The sequence below is a fragment of the Conger conger genome, chromosome 7, assembly GCF_963514075.1.
Source record: "Conger conger chromosome 7, fConCon1.1, whole genome shotgun sequence".
Classification (NCBI taxonomy): Eukaryota; Metazoa; Chordata; class Actinopteri; order Anguilliformes; family Congridae; genus Conger; species Conger conger.
Genome location: NC_083766.1, coordinates 22,333,253 through 22,358,356, shown reverse-complemented (window position 1 = coordinate 22,358,356; position 25,104 = coordinate 22,333,253). Strand labels below are relative to the sequence as shown.

The following is a 25,104-nucleotide window of genomic DNA, read 5'->3' as shown; positions in this document are numbered from 1 at the left end:
GGCTAAAGAGTCCACACACCTTGTTCTCAAGGCCTTAATTGGCTGCTAATTGAGAAGAAACTACAAATACCAGCAGATACTGCGGCCCTCCTGGTGTTTGACACCCCTGCTGTAGGCTTTTATTTCAACCCTAATTTGGCACACCTGATTCTACTAATTAGCAGCTCAACAAAACCTCTAGCTGTTGAATGCATTGTGCTTTGTTCGGTTTGAAAACGTACATTATAGGCAGCTGTTGGGCCCTTCAGCAAGGCCCCTAACTACACATTGCTCCAGGACGGATTGGCCACTGCTTAGTCTAATCAACTGTAAGTCGCTTGGGATAAAACCGTCAGCTAGATAACTGTAATGAAATGTAATATAATGTTGGTTTTCAGTCCGACCCTAAGCAAGCAAAATACAACAGCTAGAGATCTTGTTGAGCTGCTAATTGGTAGAATCAAATCAGGGTTGAAATAAAAACCTACAGGATGGTAGATCTCCAGAAACAGGGTTGGTTGCCCCTGCTGTAGAACATACCGTACCTGGGCTCACATTAAGACAAGTCACCTAAACAGTAGCAACAGGGGTGGGTGGAGCACTCAGAAACCACACTCCAATAAAAGTCTTGTACGAGCATGGAAATATATTGAAAGATAAGTCACATTTCTGTTGCTTTAATCTACAAACCACACAATTACCCCGATACCAGCCATTGTAAAGCTGGCAGGCGATCAGAATTTTAAAAAAAATATTCTTCACTGAATTTCTGGGTCAATCAAAAGCATGCACTTAAACTTAACATAAAATGAACTATCCCTTTAATACAATACCTTTTATAATTGTTATGGAATGTACAGCATGTACAATATTAGCTCATTTGGCTGCATCCAAATTAATGTGTGTGTGTGTGTGTGCACATGTGCGTGTGTGTGTGCATACGTGCGTGTCTGTATATATTCAGTCCTACTGTTGGCAGATGTTTCTCTTTGCATTCTGTGACTCTGTAATTCATTTGAAGACAGACTACATTCTTGCTCAAAGCACCAGAAAAACCAACCCTTGTGTCATGAAACTACTAGAGTGATATGCTAGCTCATATTTTTCCAATAAATATCAACATGTTCCAGAAGACACACCTATTACTCGTAGTGATGGTCCACTGCTTCTCAGTGCAGGGCACTTTGTTCAAAAATGTGCCCAGGAAATAGTATTTTACAATAACATTTCTGTAGTGTAATGAAGCTATTTGCATGAATTCCCAGTTCACCATTGAACAATGCCTATCCTACACTAATTGTACACTTTGGTTACTTAGCAGACACTTACATTCAAACAAATATACAAAAATGCATCTCACAAGCTATGGGAACTAGAGAGAGGTACAGTCGTGTGCAGTATGTACCAATATGAAGGTGCTTGCATGAAGAGTGAAGAAAGAAAAACTATGTTGCAGATGCCACACAAGCAGAGTGTATTGTTGAGCTGCATTTCTTAAACTGTAATACTAACCGCTGTGCGTGTTATTCTGAACCGTTAACCAAATATATTTTCCGTTGTTTCTCCATATGTACCTGCGGCTCTAAACAAACTTCCCCTGAACCACAAGCAAACAAATAGACATTTCACACACACCATGTCATGACTGTTTATTTAGAAAAAAGTGATCTTTTTTTTACACTCAGTGAAACTGAGAAAAAAAACGTATTATTAAATGAATTAAAAATGGATAAATAATTGCACAATATGGGAGTGAGAATACTATACATAATTCTTTTTTTTTTTTTTTTGTGGGTGAAAGGTGATCTTGACTGCTGAGAACACAGGCAAACACCTACACACACATATGCAGACAACCAAAGAAAGAAATAAACAAACACCTACACACATACACAAACAGAAAACACACACTGAAGCATGCACATACACACATACATACACACACACAGAGACACACATGCACACACATTCGCACATGCACACACACACACACACACACACACACACACACACACTGCGTCTCCTGAAGAGATGTGATTTAGGGGGGTTTTCCCTGACCCACATTGTCTTGAGTGTTGGGTGTGGCAGAGTGTGAATAGATGATCAGTGTGATGCTGATTCATGGGCTCCAGATCTGACACACCACCTCTGAGACGACTGACTAATTGGCTCAGGAGGACAGATTGGGCTGCCAGCTGTGCCTTTGTCTCCAGGGATGAGTAGATCAGGTCCAGATCTCAGAAGAAGAGTGTGACGGAGGTCTCACACACAGCTTATACATTCTCTGAAATAAAGTGACACTGGGGGTACATTTTTGTTCTTCAAGGATCAAATTCCCTAAATGTACCCTGAAAGTACAACAATGTTCTTGACACTCTCAGAATAATGTGCCTAAAAAATACAAAAGCACCTTTAGGTGTTCAGTTTGATTGAATTTCTTGAAAGCTCATTCTGAGTCTACCCCTCAATCATACACTTCACACTAGTGTGGTTATTCAACAGCCCGTGGCTCTTGAAAACCTACACTTCACGCACACTTAACTCCTTTTTGTTTGTGTTGACTCTGAGGAGCACGTCCCTGATGTCGAAATGGCAGTCAGCCTGTTTTTGGAAAGGTGTGGTGTTTCCATTGTCCAGCAGTCCTTATTTTGGGTCAGTCTGGGAAAGGTTATCTGGATAAGGTATCTTCTGCACGTATGTTGGACTGTTTTGGCTGTTTTGGAAATATCGACTTAATCCTCTTTTACTAGCTGTGTGGGAAGCTGGGCTATTTTACACTCTGAAAAGTTCATTATCATTACTTGCTAAAACACAATCAATTCACAAGAATGCATCAGCACGGTGCATTCTCTGAAACAAAGCAGCAAGCTGTCTGATATATGCACTCTGCGGTTTACGTCAAATCGATACACTTGGCACATTCTATGTTGTTCCAGTCATGTACGTACATGTTCTTCTTGTTCCTGCTGAATCAACTAAAGCAAAACATCTTTATCACGCGGCTAGGCACAACAACTTTATCAGACTGCTGACAAACAAACAGACACAAGCACGCATGTGATTGCTTAAATGCCACCGTTGATATGCGTATATGGTCTTCCACAGTGGATAAAGTTTGGGGATCTTTTCCCCACTGTGACTGTAGCTTCTCTGACTGTGAGCTGTGGTGTGAGGTCATTAGAGTGGCACCCTTCTCATCTTCTACGCTTATTTGGGCGTTTAGAATCTCTATCCTCCTGCTTTTAGCATTGCTGGGGAGAGAACAGCCAGAGGGATAAGAACGGTATCACAGAATTTTGAACGCAGACGCATTAACGCTGTGGAAAAGGTGAGGCAACAGTGGAGCCAGCCTGATACGCACTGATGGGCTTCTTATCAGCAGTAGAATTACGCTTCAGGGTGCATACTCAATTTGAAGGTGGCGGGGGATTAGCGTTGAAGAGACTCTGTGGAAAACATTGAGGGGGGGGGGGGGTGGTCTGTTTAATTTTTAGTAATCCTGTGCTACTGTTCCCCCTGGTTAATGATTACACAGGAGAAATAAGTTAATGAAAGTGCCAGTTTTAGCTTGGCTCTGTACAGTTGAGTAGAGTGGGGAGAGAGTGGGGGGGGGGGTGTTTGGACAGGAGAGGAGAGGTGGGGCCCTGGGGAATTGGAGAGGGGGGTGGAGGGGGGGTGGAGTGGGCTTTGATAAGAGAGAGAATGTGGGCGTCCTGCAGTAGTCCTAGCACACCTCAGCGTGCCAGCGGAGGGTGAAAGAAAGATATAAAACTTCCACAGCGAGACAGAGAGAGAGAAAGAGAGTGAGCGTGAGTGAAGGGACCACCGATCGCCTGAGAAGAAGAAGAAGAAAAAAATTGCATTCCTTAGGAAGAGGGGAGGACCCACCAATGCTGTGAAAAATGGAGGGAGAAAGGAGAGAGAAAGAAGGAGGGACACACAGGGAGGTTCCGTGCAGCTGAATGGAAATTTAAAAACTGGAGTTCATCGGCGGCCAGAGAAACACAAGGAATGCAAAAACCCAGCCTCCCGCAAACGCATTCCACGTCTCTGCCAGTGTTAAAAAGCTCCTGAACTCATGTTTCAAAACTTAAAGAACACCTTGCGGATCTCCAATCTGGACTAGGAAGTCAGTCTGCTCCAAGAAGAGTCAGAGAAGACAGGATTTCACTAAGGAGCAGTGCTGTTTTTTAATTTAAATGTTTTGGTTGGTTGGAGTTGGTTGGTGATTGAAAATCCTTCACATCAAGCCAATCAGCCCTCACCTACCCCCTCTGGGCCAAACTCTGCAAAAAAACACATCTGACCTTTTGTCATTAGGTCCTGCCCCCTCTCGCCCATTGGCTGCTGGAGCCCTAATCACTGCAGTCAGAGCTGCAGGGGATAGAGGAGGGAGGGTGTGCTTTTGCTCCAGACCAGCTTCACCTGACCAGGTTTACTTCAGTTCTGTGTGGGGGGTGGATGGGCCCTGGTCATACCTCACTGCCTCAACAGAGACAGAGTTGTCCGACATCCTTTGGCTTTTTAAAAAGTAATCTCTTAACTCTGAAACGCAGATTACCATCCGCTCGAGTTGATCTAAACAGACGTGACGGCGCTGGCACTTTTTGGCCGGAGTGCTTTGTTTCCATAAGCTCGACGGCTTCGGGTTGCATCTGAAATATGCGTCTTGAAAACCCGAAATCTCTCCGCGCCTCCTCTGCCTAGAAGATAATCCCTCAACCTGAGAACGTTTTCTTTTATTTATTATTTATTTTTTGTGTGTGGTTACAGCAGATTGCAGGGAGGTGTTCCCTAACGGCTGGGTATACGGGTCCTGTAGAGTTAGACTCGCCTCAAGATCAGTAACTGAGTAACAACAACCCTGGGAGTGCTGCGTCTGTACACCTGGAAAAAAGAGAGAGAGAGAGAGAGAGAGAGGGAGGAGACGAGGTGGAGAAGAGGAGGCAGAAGACCTGTCCCGGCCGGGAGAAAGTTGACTAAACAAAGAGAGGAGTGGAGAGAGGGAAGGAGGAGGAGTGGAAGAAGAGGAGGGGGTGGGTGGGAGGGTACGGTGAGGAGCCAGTATGCCAGTGGCTGCTCCACTGAGCTCACTGACAGAGTCCTCTCACACTCAACTGACCGCCGGGCAGCCCGAGAGGCCGGGGAGCGAGGGGCAGAGGGAGCAGGGCAGAAACAGGGGCGCACGCGACAGGAGGATGCCCGAGAACAAACAGGCCGTGTCCCGGAGCAGCAGCTACCTCACCGGCGCCACCTACAGGCGCATCAAAAGGGCGCTCAGCTTCAGGAGACGTGAGTACTTCACTGTTTATCTGGGATACACGTCTCCGCCGTCGTGTGAATCTTTTTCTCAAGAGCCACCTTCTGTTGAGGGGTTGGGGGTTGTGTTTTGAACAGAGTGTAAAAACCCTCACTACCCCACTGCTGCACTGGGATCTCTCTCGACCCAAACAGGTGTTGCCGTCGACCGTGTGTTTGTAGGTTGGAATCCACAGCAGTAGATCAGTGTAATAATCTGCGCACAGTGCCCTGGAGGGTACTACCTGAGGTCAAAGCGCACAGGATATGTGCGAGGTGTGTGAGGTTGTCTTTGAGTAACACGGAGGGGAGAAGACAGGCAGGTGGAATAGACAGAGACAGGGGAAGATTGCTCAAAATGGTGACTCTAAAATCAATGACAGAGTATCAGATAAATAACCCACTTCTGCCATTTCTCAACAATTTAGTACCACACTATTCCCTGAGCATTGAGTAAGAATGGTATGAATGCTGCTTCCCAAACAAAAGATAAATGCAAGATTTGTATTCATTTGATGCTTGTGTAAGCTTACATTTAGGAAGAGGTATTAAAATGCTGTCACACTAACCAAGGAGCAATATGTACGTGTGCACTCACAGTTTGTCCTGATTACTGCGTCAGACACTGCTCAAAAACCCCAGGCCCCTGTCCACATGACCCCGGGGGCAGCCAATCACATGCCACATTCATCTGGGTGTTATTATTTTAACCACAGCCACAACAAATTAAAGATGTCTCATGTTTATGCTTAATTTTGAAAAATTCGATGAAAATTCTGAGATCAAATCATGAAATTAAGCTCATACAAAATGGTGCGAAATTGTGGTATTATTGATCATTCTCACTAAAAGTGTTGCTTTTTCTGTCTATATTTGAAATGAATTACGGTCATTTTGAAAGAGTATGAATGAATGTGATCTGATGTAGAAGGTAAATTGATAATTGCAGGCTGGCAACGCCATATCCGTGATTCTGATGCTCATGGTTTTGTTGATGTATTTTCTTTTGTTTGCATGTCTTTTCCCATTTACACAAACATGCTCTCTGTGTCATTATCAAATATGCACACATCTCCACTCCCCCCCATCTCTCTCTCTCCCTATGACACACTGATGGCTTAATGGCTTGTTCTTGTCATCAAACATCAAACTCTCTTTTTCACTCCCCCCCTCCCATCTCCCCACCACTCCGTCCTTGAACCCTCCATCTGATTTACATCTCTATCCCTCTCTTTTCCGCATGATAACCCCCCCCCCCCCCCCCCCTCCAGGAGTGTTCGGGCAGCGGCTGGAGGAGACGGTGGTGTACGAACGGCGTTACGGGGAGCACATGGCGCCCCTGGTGGTGGAGCAGTGCGTTGCGTTCATCCGGGAGCGGGGCCTTCAGGAGCTGGGGCTCTTCAGGCAGCCGGGCCAGGCCACGCTGGTCAAGGAGCTGCAGGAGGCCTTCGACGCCGGGGAGAAGCCCTCCTTCGACAGGTAGGTGTGAGACACGGAGAGGAACGACCTGCCACGACGCCTACACTCCTGAGTCCTGAGCCTGGAGAGCCGCTCAGTAGCAAGCCTGCTGTATGACCCAGCTATGACCAGCTTAGTTTTGAGGATATTCATTTTGACTTTTTATACATGAACCGAAAGTTCTTTTGATTGGGGTCATAGCACCAGTTGTGTGTTGTAAATGAAAAAACTGTAATTCAGTAATTCAGTAATTTGTGTGTGTGTTGTGCGTGTGTATATGTAACGTATGTTCTGTCTGTGTGTGTGCATGTATGTGCGTGCGTGTGTGTGTGTGCGCGTGCATGTGCGCATGCGCGTGCGTGTGTGTGTGTGTGTGTTGTGTATTCCAGCAGTACAGACGTACACACAGTGGCCTCTCTGCTGAAGCTGTACCTGCGGGAGCTGCCTGAGCCAGTGGTGCCTTTCTCTCGCTATCAGGACTTCCTGCTCTGCGGGAAACACATCCTCATGGACAGGAAGGAGGTACTGTACACACCACTGCACTGTGATACTGTCACTACACACCCACACACACACACACAAGTATATACACACACATGCACACAAACACACACAAGTATATACACACACACACACAAGAATGTATGCATACACACACACATGCACAGAAACACACACAAGTATACACACACATGCATACACACACACACAAAGCATGCATGCATACACACACACACACACACACACACACATGTCTCAGCAGAGAGACATGAGACAAGATCTAGCAAAACTCACTTTACATGCAATTCATCAGTTTGATCAAGCATTCTCTCCCTCTATCTCTCTGTCCCCCCCCCCCCTTGCATTTTCAGGGTCTTTTAGAGTTGAAGACACTCTTGCATGAACTTCCTGTGGCCAACTTCAACCTACTGCACTACATCTGCCAGTGAGTCTGATGTAAACTCTTCATTGGTCATTTATTTGCAATGCATCTTTTATAACTGAGAATACTTAATATCCCCAGTTTTTCACAATACTGTGATCGGGACACACCATATCATACAGTACTCATCATCATGCCAGCACATCCGTAAGGTGGTTTTTGAAACAGCGGATCTGGGCTATTACTGGTTTATCAGAGATTTAAGAGTGTGAGAGAGAGGGGTCTATGTCCTCACAGGTTTGTAAAATGAGGTTAAGCTAGGTCTGCAAGAGGGAGGTCTAAATGAGGGTAGGCGTGTGCTTAAAGAGGGGGTCTGTGTTGTTGCAGGTTTTTAAACGAGGTCCAGTCCTACTCCAGCAGCAACAAAATGAGCACCCCGAACCTGGCCACTGTGTTCGGCCCCAACATCCTGCGCCCCAAAGCAGAGGACCCCGAAAGCATCATCGGAGGTGTGTGTGCGTGTGTGAGAGTGTGTGTGTGTGTGTGTGTGCATGCACAGTATGTCTGCGTATGTGTGCATATTTATATGTATGTACGATGTACTGTATGCATGTTTGTGTAGGTGCATTTATGTAGGTGATTTGTATGTACATGGGCACCAACTTCTGCATATGTGTGTGTTCATATTCAAGAGATTGTAGGCTGTACTTATAATAAGTTTATAGAAATAACAAGGTTATAAGCTTACAGGCCTGTCCTGTTAAGATCTCCCAGACATCAGACCCACAGTGTCTTAAGCATGGTTTTGCTCAGTCCTTCACACTGTGTATAAAACAGAGCCTGCTTGATCAAATGGGCACGGTGCCGATGCCCATCTGATGAACCCGTCTGGCTGAGGTACAGACAGGCGTATGTTATGTAACCTGAGCGATGAGAGCTTTACTGTGATTGGCCGTTCGCCAGCAGGGGCTCCTCCAATGGAGGCTGCCTGTAATTCCACACTCCACTGTGTGTGTGTGTCAGTGTGTGTGTGTGTGTGTGTGTGGGTGAGTGAGAGTGTGTGTGTGTGTATGTGAGTGGGTGTATATTTGTGTATGTGTGTGTACGTATATACTGTATATGTGTGTATGTTCCTGTATGGGAACAGTAGGACTCAGTGTGTGTGTGAGTGTGTGTGGGCGGCCTGTAGCGCAGTGGTTAAGGTAAATGACTGGGACACGCAAGGTCAGTGGTTCTAATCCCGGTGTAGCCACAATAAGATGAGCAGGGCCCTTAACCCTGCATTGCTCCAGGGGAGGATTGTCTCCTGCTTAGTCTAATCAACTGTACGTCGCTCTGGATAATAATGTAATAATGTGTTCCTGTATGGGTATAATAGGACTGTGACTGTGAGTGTGGGTATAGTAGGACTGTAATGTGACTCTTGCCCCTCTCAGGAACAGCAGTGGTGTGTGTGTGTGTGTGGGTACAATAGGAATGTGATTATAATTAGACTCTTGGCCCTCTCTCAGGAGCAGCGGTGGTGTGTGTATGTACCTGTATGGGTAGGACAGTACATTACATTACATTATTGGCATTTGGCAGACGCTCTTATCCAGAGCGACGTACAGTTGATTAGACTAAGCAGGAGATAATCCTCCCCTGGAGCAATGCAGGCCTTGCTCAAGGGCCCAACGGCTGTGCGAATCTTATTGTGGCTACACCAGGATTAGAACCACCGACCTTGCTTGTCCCAGTCATTTACCTTAACCACTACACTACAGGCCGCCCCACAGTAGGACTGTGAGTGTGTGTGTGTACGTGTGTGAGACAGTAGGACCGTGATTGTGACTCTTGGCTCACTCAGGAGCAGCGGTGGTGTGTGTGTATGGGTACAGTAGTGAGTGTGAGTGTAATGTGACTCTTGGCTCTCTCAGAAGCAGCGGTGGTGTGTGTCTATGGGTACAGTAGTGAGTGTGAGTGTAATGCGACTCTTGGCTCTCTCAGGAGCAGCGGTGGTGCAGCAGTTGATGTCAGAGCTGATCAGGGAGAGTGGGGTCCTCTTCGTTCGGGAGAGAGACGCCTCAGCCCCCTTTCAGGAGGAGGTGTGCCTGGACCCCTCAGCCCAGCCGCACTGCTCCTGCCCCAGCGAGGGGCTCCCTCTGTCCCCCCCATCTCCAGAGGAGCTGGGGTCTCCTCACAGTCTCCCTGACGAAACTGGGCCCCCCCGCCGCCCGTCAGAGATCGAGCCCCGCCTCTTCGACACGCCCTCCCCCGCCGACCCCGTCGACCCTCTGTATGAAAACATCTTCCTGTCCCGCTACCACACCCCTCCCCCTGCCCCCTCCACCCCGCCCCCGCCCCCTCCCTCTCTGCCGGTTCCCACGGAGATAGGCTGCCCCGGGCCTAGCACCGCGATAGGCTGGGGCGGTGAAGAGGGGAGGGGCTGGGTGGGGAGAGAGAGGCGGAGGGCGAGCGACACCCAGGAGAGCACGCTGTCCGTGTACGACAACATGGACGCTGGCGTCAGCAGGAACGCTGGCGGGAACGCGCACGGGGTCCACACACCCACGCCCGACCGAGAGGACGCGACCACCAGCGCGGACAGCACCTCCTGGTCCTCCTGCGAGCTCCTGCTGGAGGACCCCGTCGCCTCCCTCCGAACCGACGCCGAGGAGCCCCGCGTCAACTCCCCCGCCTCCTCCCTCCGGACCGACGCCCCCCTGAGCAGCGGCAGCAGTGAGGTGTTCCTGCCCAGCGCTCCCCCGGACCCCCCCGGGGCCCCCCACCCCCCGCTCCCCAGCGCCATGCACTGCATCCTGGCCGGGCTCCGGCAGCAGATGGCCCGGCAGAAGCTGGAGTTTGAGTCCCGGATCAAAAGGTAAGATCCCCCTCCCCTCCTTTACCACCCCCCCAAACACACACCCAGGGTCCTACTGTTTTCAACATTCAGTATTTCATGTCTGTGGGTGGGACACAGTAAATGATGGTGTTCGAATAGTTAGCATTCAGTTAACACAAATAGTTGTGCAGCAGTCTGGCATCAATTAAGTGAGTCTATGACTTCAGAGCTAGAGCTTTAAATAAAACTTTGGTAAACTACTAACTTATTTGGGTGTGTGTGTGGTTAAATTGTAGGACTACATCATCAAATGACATGTGGCATAAGTATGATAGTATTCATGCTTTAAGTGATTAGGGGGCGATTATTTAAAGATGCTTTACAGAATTAGACACCCCAGGGGTACAAAAGCGTCACACTGATCTAAGGCCAGTCTCAATGTCAACGGCAAACGGCCCTTTTTAAAGAAACGTCACTGGCTAATCCAGCTGGGCTGTGGGGTCCGTTGGCTTTGTGGGGGCAGACTGGGAAACTGGTGTTATTTGTGTCTGACCCTGAGCTTATGGGATAAGTGGCCTCTGTGTGTCTGATCTCTCAGGGAATTATTAATAGATGTTTCCATTAGAGATGTGCTGTTTGACAAACAGTGGCAGGGAAACGCTTAGATACTGCTGCTACTGTGCGCCACCTGTCCAGTGTGTGTGAGCGTGCGTGCATATATGTGTGTGTGTGTGTGTGTGTGTGTGTGTCTGTGTGTGCATGTCTATGTAAAGGAATTACTTGCAGATGTGATATAATGATCCAAGATTAAAGTTTTAATCCGGCAACACTGGATAAACACTCCAATTATGGAGCATTAATATCAAATGTGCAAGTCCTAGTCTTTCAGTTTCAACCCTTTTGACTCTGTGAGATAATGCGTTGGTGTGTGTGTGTGTGTGTGTGTGTGTATACATGTCCCATTTGTGCATGTATGAGGAAATGTACAGTGCTGTGAAAAGGTTTTTGTCCCCTTCCTGATTTCCTCTAATATTGCATATTTGTCCGGTTTGATATTTGACTGGTTCAGATATTCAGACCAAATGTAATAATAGACAAAGGGAACCTGAGCGAACACAAAACACATTTTCTAAATGACTACTTCATTTACTTAATGAAATAAAGTTAAAAAAAAAAACACCCAAATCACTGTCAAAATGTAATTTCCCACTTAAACTTAATAACTGGTTGAACCACCTTTCTGTAATTTGATATCAGTCTTTCGCATGGCTGTGGAGGACATTTAGCCCACTCTCTTTGCAGAACTGCTTTAATTCATAAAAATGATTTTCGAGCATGAACTGCAGAACATGAGAGGGAACCAGTACTGCTTCCCTCTCATTGCTACTGCTACTGTCATACAATATATGTAAAGACCAACCTGTGTCCCCGCCGCCCCTCTCCCCAGCCTGGAGCAGAAGAACGCGTCCCTGCGGGCGGAAGTTTCCGGGCTGCGGCTGAACCTGGAGCAGCAGCGGCGCTGGTACAGCGTGGTGGAAATAAAGATGCGGAACGCAGAGCGCGCGCGAGCGGACGCCGACAGGCGGAACGCCGCGCTGCAGCGCGAGATGGAGCAGTTCTTCGACACCTTCGGCGAGCTCAACGCCGAGGCCAGGAAGGCAGAGCGCATCGTGCAGAGCTTCTGAGCCCGTACGCTCGAAACACGAAACATCGCCGCTAAACACAGACCTGCGCTCAAATACTACACTGCAAAACAACTAAAAAAAGGCAGTCTTAACAGGTATCTTTGTCTTACACTTACACTTAAAATCTTATTTCTATTACTTTTTTGATTAATGAGACAAAACAACTGCCAATGAGGTAAGAGTTTAGACTCATTTCAAGATTTAATGGCGTGAGATTTTCACTTTTCAAGCAAACAGTAACTTAAAACAAGCTAATATTTTCTACATGAGAGAAAAGCTATAGATCTTAACTCTTATTACAAGACTAAAAATGCTTGTTAAGACAGTCATTTTCTGCAGTTTATTGATTTTGGATTGAAATACTTTTCTGTGCTCTACTGATCTTGCCTGGTTACCCTTTAGCCTTTAGATAATTTAATTTGTTCCAATGCAGCAGGCAAGCTCAGTAAAATGCAGAAAAGTTTTGGATCCAAAACAAATACTATTTGAACCCATCTCTGTCCTGACGTCAGAAGGAAACGCTAACTGAAGGTGGTCATCAAAGAGGACTGAATTTATTAAGAACATTTTATCTGTGAAGTTTGGACAGTATCGACAAGACTGTCCCATAAAAAAAGAAAATGGCTTGCAGCAAGGGAAGAACAGACAGATGCCAACAGTGCTACACCAGGGCTATGCTCTGCTGGAGTGACTTTCCCTGCAAGACCTCAGGATTTTGAACTTTTGGGCGAACCGGTTTTTGTTCTACTAACCTCACTGCTCTCCGCTGAGCACACCTCCTCCCAGAACTATGCAACCCAACGGCCGGACGCCCCCAAATCTCGAGTACCTCTACAGACAGAGACGTTTGGGCCACTTCCCAGAATTCCACAGGGGTGGAGGAAAGACAGCTCTGTGTCACTGTCCCAAAATCATTGCCTTTTCAAATTTTAAATATGATTTTGTAGATGTACAGATGTACAGTATATGCAAGGATATAAACACACACATGCGTGCGCACACACAGTACAACGGTATCCTCAGAATTGTGTCTTGCCTTGCTGCATGGTCTCATTGGTTAGAAGTGGATACGTATTTGTAAAATTAGACTACATTGCAGAAGAGAGCATGCCATTGGCTGGGAGTGAATCACATGACCAAGCGGTGAAGGTTGAGCCATTCCTTGATGATGACCGAGACTACAAACATTCAGATGTCGCATAATGAGGAAAATATGGGCGTTTTGTGACGTCACTGATCCTTAAATCATATGGATGGTTCACTCAATCCACTGAGTCCAGAATCAGCCAATCTACATACAGTAAGAATCAGTGCATATGCACTTCAGCTCAAATACAGTCTCTATGAGAACATTTCTTCAGATGTATGCCCCTTCGGAGAAATCCACAAGATACTCACACACAGATGCATACACACACTTTTGACATGATGAACATTTTAATGAAATAAAATAACCAAAGAAAGTATTTTTTTCCCGAAACTCTGTTCAAGCATTTATTTCTCAGATTTTAATTTTCTTCTTTCCTACACACATACACACACAGTCTAAGTTCATCTTGTTCTGTGGTTGTGAAATGACCATGACCTCCAAACCTTCGCTCCAGAGGGAAGAGAATGAGAAGGGTGGGGGAAAAACCAGAGCGATAACGCGTGTTCCCTGACGGGTCCACCAGGGGGAGTGTTGGGGCTGTGCCAAAACACGCACACACACGCAGAGACAAAATGGTGTGCTTTCACGTGTTTATACACACACACACACACACACACACACACATAGAGGCAATAGACATACGATATTGGAAATAGACAGTTCTTATATAGTATGTCTATACGGCATACACTGTCAATATTTTAATCTACACACACACGCTTTCACATTTGCACACAAACACACACATGCAGTACAGACATAAGATGTCAGAAATGCAGTTTGGCTGTATTGGCCAACGTATTACTTGACACAGTGTATGTCCAGTTCTTGCTGCTATGACATGAAGGCTGAGATTACCTCAACACAGTCATTTTAGCACCAAAGCATGATGGGAGAGAGGTAAGCCTCGCTAAGTGGGAGCACACTCCTTAGATCTTCCAGTGAGGTAATGCTTTCTGACAGCTTATGGACAGGTCATATGAGGAGAAGTTAGGAATTCTCCGAAAAACATTCCAAAGGTCCTCATTCCAAAGGTTCTCACCCACCTGCTCACTGATGCAGACAAATTAAAGCACCCCTCCCTCCAAATGAATCCTCTTCTCTCTCATAAAAAATACTTTTAAACAACCTACCTCCCCCACTCTGAAACATATGACATTCTCCCACTCATTTAAAACACATCCTAGCCCCTCCCAAACAAACACACTGTTCTTTCTCAGAGACATATTTAAGAAAGGATCACCTTCCCTCTCCCAAAAGCATGACCATTTTTTGAGAGACACACTCCCTTAAGATGGAAATGTTTTAAACAGTGAGTTAGCTTTAAATGAGAACAACCTTGGGGACATTAGCACAGTAAATTAGTGAGTTCAAGACCATGAAAACAGTAAATTAGTGAGAACAACACTACGACAACACAGAATTAATGAGCTTAGAGTAGGACAACAGTAAATTAGAGATCCCAGGACCACAACAACTGAGACTTAGTGAGACTTAGTCTAAGACAGAAACAAATGTGTGATTTCTAAGACTAAGTTCAAGTTTTCATTAACAGGAATGAAGTGGCTCTTAAATTTGCAGATGTGTATTAATATTTTACTGTGCATGCTCCTCAGAGAGCAGCAGAGGATGTTAATGTTGAACACGAGCCACAAGCCCCCAACACACACGCATATACACACACACTCACACACTCACGTGTACACACATGCATACACACACACACACTCACACGCATATATATACACACACACACACGCAAACACAGACACACAGGCACAATTGCCCCAACAAATACACACACATATGTGCAAACACACGCAGAATGTCACTCACAATACAACACTTATTTCAGGGTCACAATTTGGGACCAGAAAGTAAAAAAATAAAAGATGTGAAGATAAGCACTTGAAGGAAAAACAACAGTGCAACATGGTAAAAACAACTCTAGGTAAAACCTACGAGCATTACACACACACACACACACACACACACACACACACACACACACACACACACACACTTCCAGCTTCCCTCACACACACAGACACTCCATCAGTCTCTTAAGGCATGATAGATGCATGTAGGGTTGAACGGTTGCCCGGGTAACCGCTCTGAAAAGAAAAGCCCAGCCCAATCCAGTCCAATCCGAGTCCAAGGCAGCCGCACAGTTCCGTCCCAACGGAAACTTCCGGAAGTTCTGTTCTGAGCTCATGGGGACATTCAGGAGACGTCCGTGTTCACGTGTTTTCAGCAGTTCTTTGGTCTTCCTCTCTCCCCCCGCTTCAAGAATTTAGGTGAATACAAAGGGACTGCAACAATCACTGGAAGCATGAGATAACCATACTCGGAAAACATCAAACATGTAACAAGATAATTCTTTTCTATTTTACACACACACACAAAAAAACCAAAAAAACATTCTATGACACAGAGGTCTACGAGAAATGAGATGGACCAAACTGACCACCGTTTAGTGGAGTGCAGTTCCTTAAAGACACAACTACAGATACGACTGATCTCAGATCAGTTGACAGCAGCTCTTCTTCGACCACATAGACCGCAGAGACGGCTGAAAGGGATTCTGACCACAGGTACCAAGCCTGTGATCAAGTAGCATGCTGCTACCACACCCCATGTAAACACAGTCAGAGGGAAACTGATGGAAATGGATGGGCTTTGCGTTTAGCTTACACCTGGAGAGCCAGCTAGTGCATCACAGCCACCTGCACTGGCCAGATTAAACAGCAGATGGAGAGAAACAGTTTGGACATCTGAAGCAGTTGCATCATGGGACTTATCTGAGGGGTGGCATTCTTTTTTGGGGTGATAAAACATTTTCTACAGTACTTTCACTCTCTTAGCTCACTTACAGTACTATCGAGTGTTATTATTGGAATGACTGAAAACATCAACAACATTCACAAAGTGCACCGTCTTTCGAACAACTAAGTTTGGTTTCCTTTTTTTGCATTCAAAGTAAATACGATTTTGAAAATCATAATACCTTTTTATGCAGTATATACTGACAATCAGTACCTCTGAAGAAACAGATTTTTTTTTTCATACTGAATGATATTTTCCTTTGTAAAATAAAATGATATGTACGTGTGTACAATACATGTACCTTAACACTCAGGCCAGGGGACACAGTGTTTCTGCTAAGAAGCGATCACAAACGCACACCTATGTTATTATTTAACGAAAGAAACCTACCCAGTAAGGCCCAAATAAAAGACCAGTGTATCGCAGTAACACTGTTCATTTTTCCTTGTTCAACAGCAGAAATGTTGGATTAGGAACGCCGGTAAGAAGGCTAATAAGAAGCACATCGAGCAGCTTATCTACGGCTAATTAAAAGGCATCTCTGAACAGGGATAATCCTTTTCAGATGTTTTCTCGTGCTCGTCTCGACTCGTTTGACAGAAGCGGGCGTATAGGCGAGGCCGGTTTGAAGTGAAGGAAGTGAAGCGCGGGTCCGCCTCTTACTGTAGGGGCGATGTTTGTTTCGCACGTGTGCGGCGAACAGGAGGCCAGCTGTACGGAGGGCTCTCTGTGACATGGCTATAGGCCGTTTCCCGTTTCCGAGCGGTGACCTGTCGCCGTGTAGCGGTGTAGCTTCGGGTGACACAGAAAACGGGGTGAGGCAGCGAAATACGCAGGGCGGGGTCACCCGTCAGCGGTGCCCAACAACAGCTGGACGGCCTCAAGACTGCTGCGGTACAGACGGGATCGACCCGATCCGGAACCTTCTGTAGACACACAGCCGTATCTACTGCAACACAAATCTGTGCCTCACGAGCGGGGGAAAAAACGCACCCATTGATCACAGCCAGAAGAGCTTAAAACACACCATGATACAAAGGAAGTTGGGGTTTTCTTTGTGGCGAGTCCTCCCTCCCTCCCTCCCTCTCAGACACGCAGGTCAGAACCATTCACAGCGCACAAACACACGTGTAAAAAGAGAACAGACTCGTGTGAAATGGGAGTGAAAAAAAAACAAATGGTAAAAACAAAAAAACAGGAATTTGCGTATTTAGCTTGGAGGCTGCTGGGAATGGACAGGTGAGGGGAGAGAGGGAGAGAGAGGGAGAGAGGGAGGTGAGGAGGGAGTGAGAGGGGCGGGTGGGGCCATCACTCCAGCGGGCCGGTCAGGGCGTCGGCGCTGCTGCTGTCCGTGTCCGACGCCAGGGTCTGCTCCGTGGACATGGACGAGATGTCGTTGGCCGAGGAGGACTGGGAGGCCGTGCTGCTGCAGTTCACGGCCGCTTCTGCAGGGGGCGACAGAGGCACGCGGCTCACAATGCCCGGTCTCCATTCCGGCTCTTCAGTTTACACGCTCCAGAAACATCTACAGAACGGAACTTACCGGAACACTCCTCCTTCGTCACGCCATTCTTGTTCCTCTCCTCCCAATCCAATACTTCTTTGTAGATCAATTCTAGGGGGTGAAAAACATGTGAGAATTTTTTTCTGTCCTTACAAAGCCACTAAAAATAAATATGAATTCATTTATAATAGCATTAGTGGCCTTATTTCATGCAGTGAAAAGTGGAGAAAGTGGTCCTGACTCTCACAAACTTTCTCACTCTGTCAGTGGCAGTAACAACACTGCACCACTATAGGGCGAAATGGCTCACACACTTGCACAGCAGAGGCTGCTGACTGGTTTCAGGACAGATAGGAGGGTTGGAGGAGCAGGCCGATGGCATACCTTTCCACTGTTCAATGCTATGCTCCCTCTCCTCCAGCTGCTTGTCTGAGATCTGTGGAGGAGGCTAAAACACACCCTCCATTTTAAACATGCAAAATGGACTGTCCTACTAATATTTACGTATATATCGGCACAGTAGCTGCCATTAATCTGGATGGTATAGATGTTTCGATTGATACGAAAGCACACCTGGACAGCAGTCAACAGCAGAATCCGATCTATATACACCAAGCTATAAACCCAGCTCATTAACCACTGCACTTCACCCTATTAAACCATATTGATTAATACACGATGGATAGTTCTGCCATTAAAAAAAGTTTTAACCCGCACTGTACCAATGGAACAGCCGAACTCACCGCATCTGCCTCGGCCGGATCGTACCACACGTGGATGTAGGGGTGATTAAGGGCGTCCTGCACGGAGATTCGGTTTTCGGGGTCGATGACCAGCATTTTGGACAGCAGGTCTCGAGCTTGACCAGCTGTGGGATGAATTGAAAAAGGGTGGAGTGAGGACAGCACAAACTGCCAATAACGGCATCTCTTCCACAAGGCAAAAGAACAGGGTTTAACACAGCCACATTACAGCCCTGCACAGCTGCCCACTGCAATGGGGCTTCCCTCCCCAACACGGACACACGTCCGCGAATCAATGAGAAAACACGGACATATAAAACACACCGAACAGACCGATCAGGAGAAGAGAGGGAGATCAATGAGAGAAGAAGAGATGAAGAACTAGGTGAGAGAAGAGAAGAAAGACTGAGGTTAGCAGAGAGTAAGAGAGGAGATGAGAGATAAAGGGGGAAAAGAAAGGGTGGATGGGGAGGTCCCACTGCAAAAACGAAAAAAAGAAGGTAAGCTCAACATGGATTTTAGTCTTACATTTAGACTTAAAATCTTATTTCTTATTTCTATTATTTTATGTTTTATTTTTTGCTAAATAAGACAAAATGATGCCAGTGCCAAGAGACTTGTATCAAGATTTGCCAATGGTGTAAGCAAAGTCACTTGACAAGCGAAAAATAACTTCAAGCAAGCTAAGATTTTCAACTTGAGTGAAAAATAAAAGTCTCATTAAAGACTAAAACCCTTCATAAGACAGAAAGTGTTGCAGGACGTACTCTTGATCTTGTCCTCGTCAGATTCGGAGGGGAAGGCCCAATCAGGGAAGAGCTCGGAGAAGCTGACCCCGGCGAACTGAGGCTTGTTCATGACGTAGTTCCTCACGGTCTCCATCAGACGGCTCATGAACTCCAGCGAGGGGGTGCCCAGAACCTCGATCACCTTGTTCCACTGGTCAATATCTGAGACCAAACGGGCTCAGGAAAAGGTTTTGATGTATAAACACACACACATGAAAAGGGCTAAAATTAAACATGCACATTCCCTGAATTAAGGGAGAGTGAAAGAATTCTTCTCCCCTTCCCCAAACCCCCAAACACCCACACACACACACACACAGGCAGTACAGACATGAGATGCAGTTGGGCTGTATGAGCCAACATATTACTTGACACAGTGTATGTCCAGTTCTTGATGCTATGACATGAAGGCTGAGATTACCTCAAGGTCATTTTAGCACCAAAGCATGATGGGAGAGAGGTAAGCCTCGCTAAGTGGGAGCATACTCCTTAGATCTTCCAGTGAGGTAATGCTTTCTGACAGCTTATGGACAGGTCATATGAGGAGAAGCCAGGAATTCTCCAAAAAACATTCCAAAGGTTCTCACCCACCAGCTCACACACACACACACACTGTTCCAGCACACGTCCCACACACACACACACACACACACACACACACACACACACACACACACACACTCAGTACTCCATCTCTTTTCCAAACTGCTTATTACCAGTCAGGGTTACGAGGGGGGTGCCTATCCCAGTATGCAGTGGGCAAGAGGCAGGAATACATCCTGGAGAAGTGTCCAATCCACTGCAGGGCGCACACAGACACAGACACAGACACAGACACAGACACAGACACAGACACAGACACACAGACACACAGACACACACACACACACACACACACACACACACACACTCTCATACCTATTCAGAGTCTCCAATTAGCCTGCTGCAGGACTGTGGGAGGACTCTGGACATGGACACAGGGAGAACTCCACAAGGCCCAAGCTGAGATTCAAACACGCTACCCTCTTTTTGTGCCACACACAGCCCCACTGTGCCGCCTGACACTGTATTTTCTCAGTAAAATATGCAAACCTCTATATATGAGATGGCAGGTTTGTATATTAAAATACACAACAGGATATTGTATCAAAATTCAGGCACAATCCAGCACAATAAGCTGTGATAACGGTTCGAGAGAGAGAGAGAGAGAGAGAGAAAGAGAGAGGGAGAGAGAGGGAGAGAGAGATGGAAGCAGAGCTGGACTTCACAGGCTGCTCACAGGGAAGGCCAGAGAAAAGCATAGAGCAAGCAAAGCAATGGATTCTGGGAAAATCTGTCTCTTTCCTGCAGCGAACACTGCTGAGCTGGTCAGGATGCACTCAGATAGTCTGTGTCTGTCCGCTTCCTGTTAAACCATGAACTTTCACAGGAAACGTGGCAAATAGGCTGCACTGAGAATCGTTATTTTGCTTATAAAGCAGACCAAGAAATTACTGACTCAGAGATGCAGCAGAATTACACACCACAAGAGCACACAGACACACACAGACACATCCTCTTGGAAGAAAAATATTTACATCTATTTTGGTTGAACTATCAGTTTAATGGGCAGGAGCAGCAGCTGTTTAACCCAGCAGAGAGGATCAGAGAGGCTCATGATGAATAATGTAGGAAATTCCCTGGCAGTCATTGACCGCCGATAAATAGGCGTTTTGTTCAAAGAGAGAAACGAATAAACAGTCGAACACAGAGGAATGCCAACGCACGGCGTGCGACTGTGAGCGACACAGACACAAAGAGGCACGCTGACTGTATAATGCAGCAGGAGAGACGGTCTGACAGCAGGAACAGGCCTTTCTGCCCTGCTAGTCCTGTCATTAAGAATGAAAGAGACTTTCTTTAAAAGACACAGAGAGAGAGGAAGACAGAGGGAGGGAGTGTGAGAGAGAGGGAGAAGGAGAGAGATGGAGAGCTGGAGTGTGTATCTGTGTGTCAGAGATGAAGAGTGAGAAAGAGAGGGAGAGAGAGGGAGAGGGTGTGAATCGGTGTGTCAGAGAGATAGCGAGTGAGAGGGGGAGAGAAAGAGAGGAAGAGTGAGAAAGAGAGGGAGAGAGACGGAGAGAGAGAGATAGAGAGGAAATGCGAGAAACAGGGAGGGAGAGGAAGGGTGAGAATGAGAGGGAGAGAGGAAGAGTGAGAATGAGAGGGAGAGAGAGGGAGAGAGACTGTGGAAGGATACGGTCTGTGCCCTGGAAGATGACGCTCCCCTTCACCATCTCCCCCATGATGCAGCCCACAGACCAGATGTCCACTGGGAACAGAACACACACACACATTTAATACACTTATTCATATCCATATACCAAAGTGACAATAAAGGACATAAACAGTATAGGCACACAGTACAGGATAATGAGATGGACACTTGCAGGATTATTATGGGTACAGGCAGCAGCGCCGCCTCGAAATATGGCGGCTACCTATTATTGCTGAGCAATCTCTTGTAAGCTGATTTTCTCACAATCTTGGCATTCCTGCCAGTTGCAGGCCCCTTACCACTAGTCTGTGGACATTGCCAAGGCTCCCAAATATCAAAATAAAAAGTTTACACTTGCAGACCACACACACACACAGTGCTGGTAATCCTGCTGGCCAGTGACATTCACACATACAAACAATTCAGGAATCCCAGCCACACATTCTCTCAAAGCTCAAAATGGCTGAACCAAAATGGTCGCCCTGCACACACGTAAGGTGCTTTGCATTTCACAAAATGGACACCAAGGTTCCATATAAAACAATGCGCAGTGTATCCATTACGGGGTGCAGACAGCAGTGAGTACAGAAAGACCCTCTCACCGTTCTCCTTGTACTTCATGCCCAGAATGACCTCGGGGGCCCTGTAGTACCGCGTCACCACGTAAGGGGTCATCATGAAGTTCGTGCAGGCCGTCCTGGCCAGGCCGAAGTCCAGGATCTTCAGCGTGCAGTCCGACTTCACCACGATGTTACTGGGCTTCAGGTCCTGCATGGAAACAGACAGACAGTGAGGTACAGACTAGCAGACAGACATGGAGACATACAGACAGACACTAACCCCACACGCTGACCCCAACCCCACACACTGAACCTATCCCCAACACTAGCCCTAAACCCACACAATGAGCATAACCCTACCCTAACCCCACACACTGACCCTATCCCCAACCCTAACCCCACACCCTGACCCTGACCCACACACGGACCCTGACCCAACCCTAACCCCACACACTGACCAAAACCCCAACCCTAACTCCACACCTTGACCCTAACCCAACCCTAACCCCACACACTGACCCCAACCCTAACCCCACACACTGACCCTGACCCCACACACTGACCCTATCCCCACACACTGACTCCACACACACTGACCCTGTGTATGATGCCAGCTGAGTGGAGGTGCAGGATGCCGCACAGGATCTGGTACAGCAGGTAGGACATCCTCTCATGGTCCAGGTCCATGTGGATCACCTGACACAGGCTGGCATCCATCAGCTCCATCACCAGGTACCTGGGGAGAGGGAGGAGATAGTGATGCAGTCATCCACACTATCAGTCCATACATAGACTCTCAACTATGACATACGCCATTTTTCATGTGTTATCATTCATGCTCTGAAAGTTACCACAACAATATCGTCATCACTGTCGTTATAGTGGTGGTGTGTACTCCGCCATCCACTTGAGTTAGAACAATTCTAAAAACTATATAGTTAAAGTAATCGTTCTTGGTGCGGACAGCCCTTGACTGCAAAAAAAAGGCTGCTTTTTGGCTTTTGCAGTGTACTGACAGACGGATCGGAGGTGGAGGCACTCACAGGTCCTGGAACTCCTCCAGCGACTTCTGCGGTGTGAAGACATTCAGTAACCTAATAATCTGAGCCAGAGACACAAGAACGCGGTGATTAACGCGGGATCCAGGATGGGCTACAGTTACACACACAGGTGAGTCAGCGTGACTGCGTGCAATTCCAGGTCTCCCAGGTTACGGAGTCAACCGATAAGGTGCAGTCTCATTCAGTGATATTCTCTGAAATAACTGTCGCACAGCACAGGAATAGAAACTGGACAGGCCAATCCATCGCAGAACACACACACACCATTCCCTCACACACTCACTCACCACCTACAGGCAGTTCAGACTCTCCAATTAACCTAACTTGGCACCTTCTTGCTGTGAGGTGCCCTTAGTATAAGAAAATAATTTCCTCTCAGCCTCCAAACAAAAGTTCAAACAAAACCAACCTACTCTATCTGAAGTGTTTGAGCCAGTATAGCTACTGGGCTAAATCTAAGAGAAATAGTGTGGGGAAAAAGTACACACACGCTCTTGTAGTATTATGATAGGCTGTCAGTGGAAACAGAGAGCAGGGGGGTTCAGGATGGAAGTGTACAGGGGCTTTACGGTGAGGGGTTGGCTGGCTCTTACATTTTTATGGTTGACACACTTGAGAAGCACCAGCTCCCTGTAGGCCCGTTTGGCGTGGGTCTGGTTCTGAAAGGGCCGGCTCAGTTTCTTCACGGCGATAGGAATGCCCAGAACCACGTCCAGGGCTGAGCTATGGAGAGGAGTGAGACAGAGAGCACCCACATCACGCTCTATTGGGCCTGAACAAAGCAATGTACTGGAGAGAACAGAATCTAAAAGAAGTTATGAGTCTTGTATTGAAGCAGTAATCTTGCACCCTTCAGAAAAGGAATTTCATCTGTATCTACTGTAATTTAAAAAGAAGAACTGTATTGTAACTGTTTTTGTAATCTATACACAAGTTAAACAGAATCTACAAGTTATGATTTTTTTATTGAAGCACTGATCTTGCTCCCTTGAGATAGGCATTTTATCTGGATTAACTGTAATTTAAGAAGAAGAACAATAACTGTTTATTATTTAACAACATGTTTATTACCATAGCTAGTGAACATTAAACTGCCGTTTTGTAGATGGCACATTAAAATGGTGGTGTTGTAGATGGCACATTAAACTGGAGTGTTGTAACATAACATAAGGTAATGGCGAGAATAGGCCTTTCAGCCCAGCAATGCTTGCATTTTCCGACCCATAAGTGTACCTACTGCCTAATTTGCCTAAAAGCTAAAATGGTGGTGTAGATGGCACATTAAAACGGCATATTGTAGACGGCACATTAAAATGGTGTGTCATAGATGGCACATTAAAATGGTGTGTCATAGATGGCACATTAAAATGGTGTGTCATAGATGGCACATTAAAATGGTGTATTGTAGATGGCACATTAAAATGGCGGTCGTGTAGATGTCCGAGAGGCTCACTCACCACACGATGCCCTGGGCCCCGGACCCAATGGCTCGGAGCTGCTGGTACCGCCTCAGCACAGTGAAGGTGGAGTCGTCCACCTGGACACTGTAGAAGTGCCCCTCCCCCTCGCTCATGGCCCCGCCCCCTCAGCCACCACCGATCCAATCAAACCTGGAAGCAGAGAGGACGGCTCCACCTGGTTAGCACTCAAAGACAGGGGGACCCAAATTATCATCACAAGAACCCTGTTATCATTATGTTACATTACAGTTAGTTAGCTGATGCCTTTATCAAAAGCGACTTACAGTTGATTAGACTAAGCAGGGGCCAATCTCCCCCTGGAAAAAATGTGGGGTCAGTCCTCTTTGAGGCTAACAGTGTAGCTTAGTGGTTAGGGAAATAAGCTTGTTACCAGAAGGTTGCAGGTTCAATTCCCAGGTGGGACACTTGAGTAAGATAGTTGAACCAAACTGAATTTCTTCAGTAAATATCCAGTGGTAAAAAAAATAATAATGGAAATCTGTGTTGCTCTGGATAATGGTGTCTCTTAAACGCCTAATATAAGTTATTAATTAACCTTTATTTATGCAGGTTAGACTTACTGAGCATGTATGTATGCTATTTTACAGCAGCACTCAGTTAATTACCCTAA

At 46.6% G+C, this 25,104-nt stretch overlaps 2 protein-coding genes across 3 annotated transcripts; one reads left to right on the top strand and one right to left on the bottom strand.

Moving 5' to 3' along the window:
- The first annotated feature begins 5,040 nt into the window (after nucleotides 1-5,040).
- si:ch211-247j9.1 (rho GTPase-activating protein 24) lies at nucleotides 5,041-13,604 on the top strand. The gene is made up of 7 exons (XM_061247486.1): nucleotides 5,041-5,271; nucleotides 6,549-6,756; nucleotides 7,125-7,257; nucleotides 7,608-7,681; nucleotides 8,006-8,127; nucleotides 9,605-10,478; nucleotides 11,887-13,604. The coding sequence occupies exons 1-7, from the start codon at nucleotides 5,046-5,048 to the stop codon at nucleotides 12,122-12,124; spliced, it is 1,875 nt and encodes a 624-aa protein (XP_061103470.1). The 5' UTR covers nucleotides 5,041-5,045; the 3' UTR covers nucleotides 12,125-13,604.
- LOC133132199 (mitogen-activated protein kinase 9-like) lies at nucleotides 13,543-24,586 on the bottom strand. 2 transcript variants are annotated; one of them, XM_061247484.1, is made up of 11 exons: nucleotides 24,471-24,586; nucleotides 23,607-23,736; nucleotides 22,996-23,054; nucleotides 22,550-22,688; nucleotides 21,995-22,160; nucleotides 21,375-21,446; nucleotides 19,115-19,297; nucleotides 18,348-18,472; nucleotides 17,989-18,052; nucleotides 17,644-17,715; nucleotides 13,543-17,545 (listed from the first exon to the last, which is right to left on the bottom strand). In XM_061247484.1, exons 1-11 carry the CDS (start codon nucleotides 24,584-24,586, stop codon nucleotides 17,409-17,411), a joined length of 1,263 nt encoding a protein of 420 aa, XP_061103468.1. In that variant the 3' UTR covers nucleotides 13,543-17,408. The 2 variants fall into 2 exon arrangements, with proteins under 2 accessions (XP_061103468.1, XP_061103469.1); XM_061247485.1 differs by lacking the exon at nucleotides 24,471-24,586 and having other exon boundaries at nucleotides 17,989-18,040; nucleotides 23,607-23,677.
- Nucleotides 24,587-25,104: the final 518 nt, after the last annotated feature.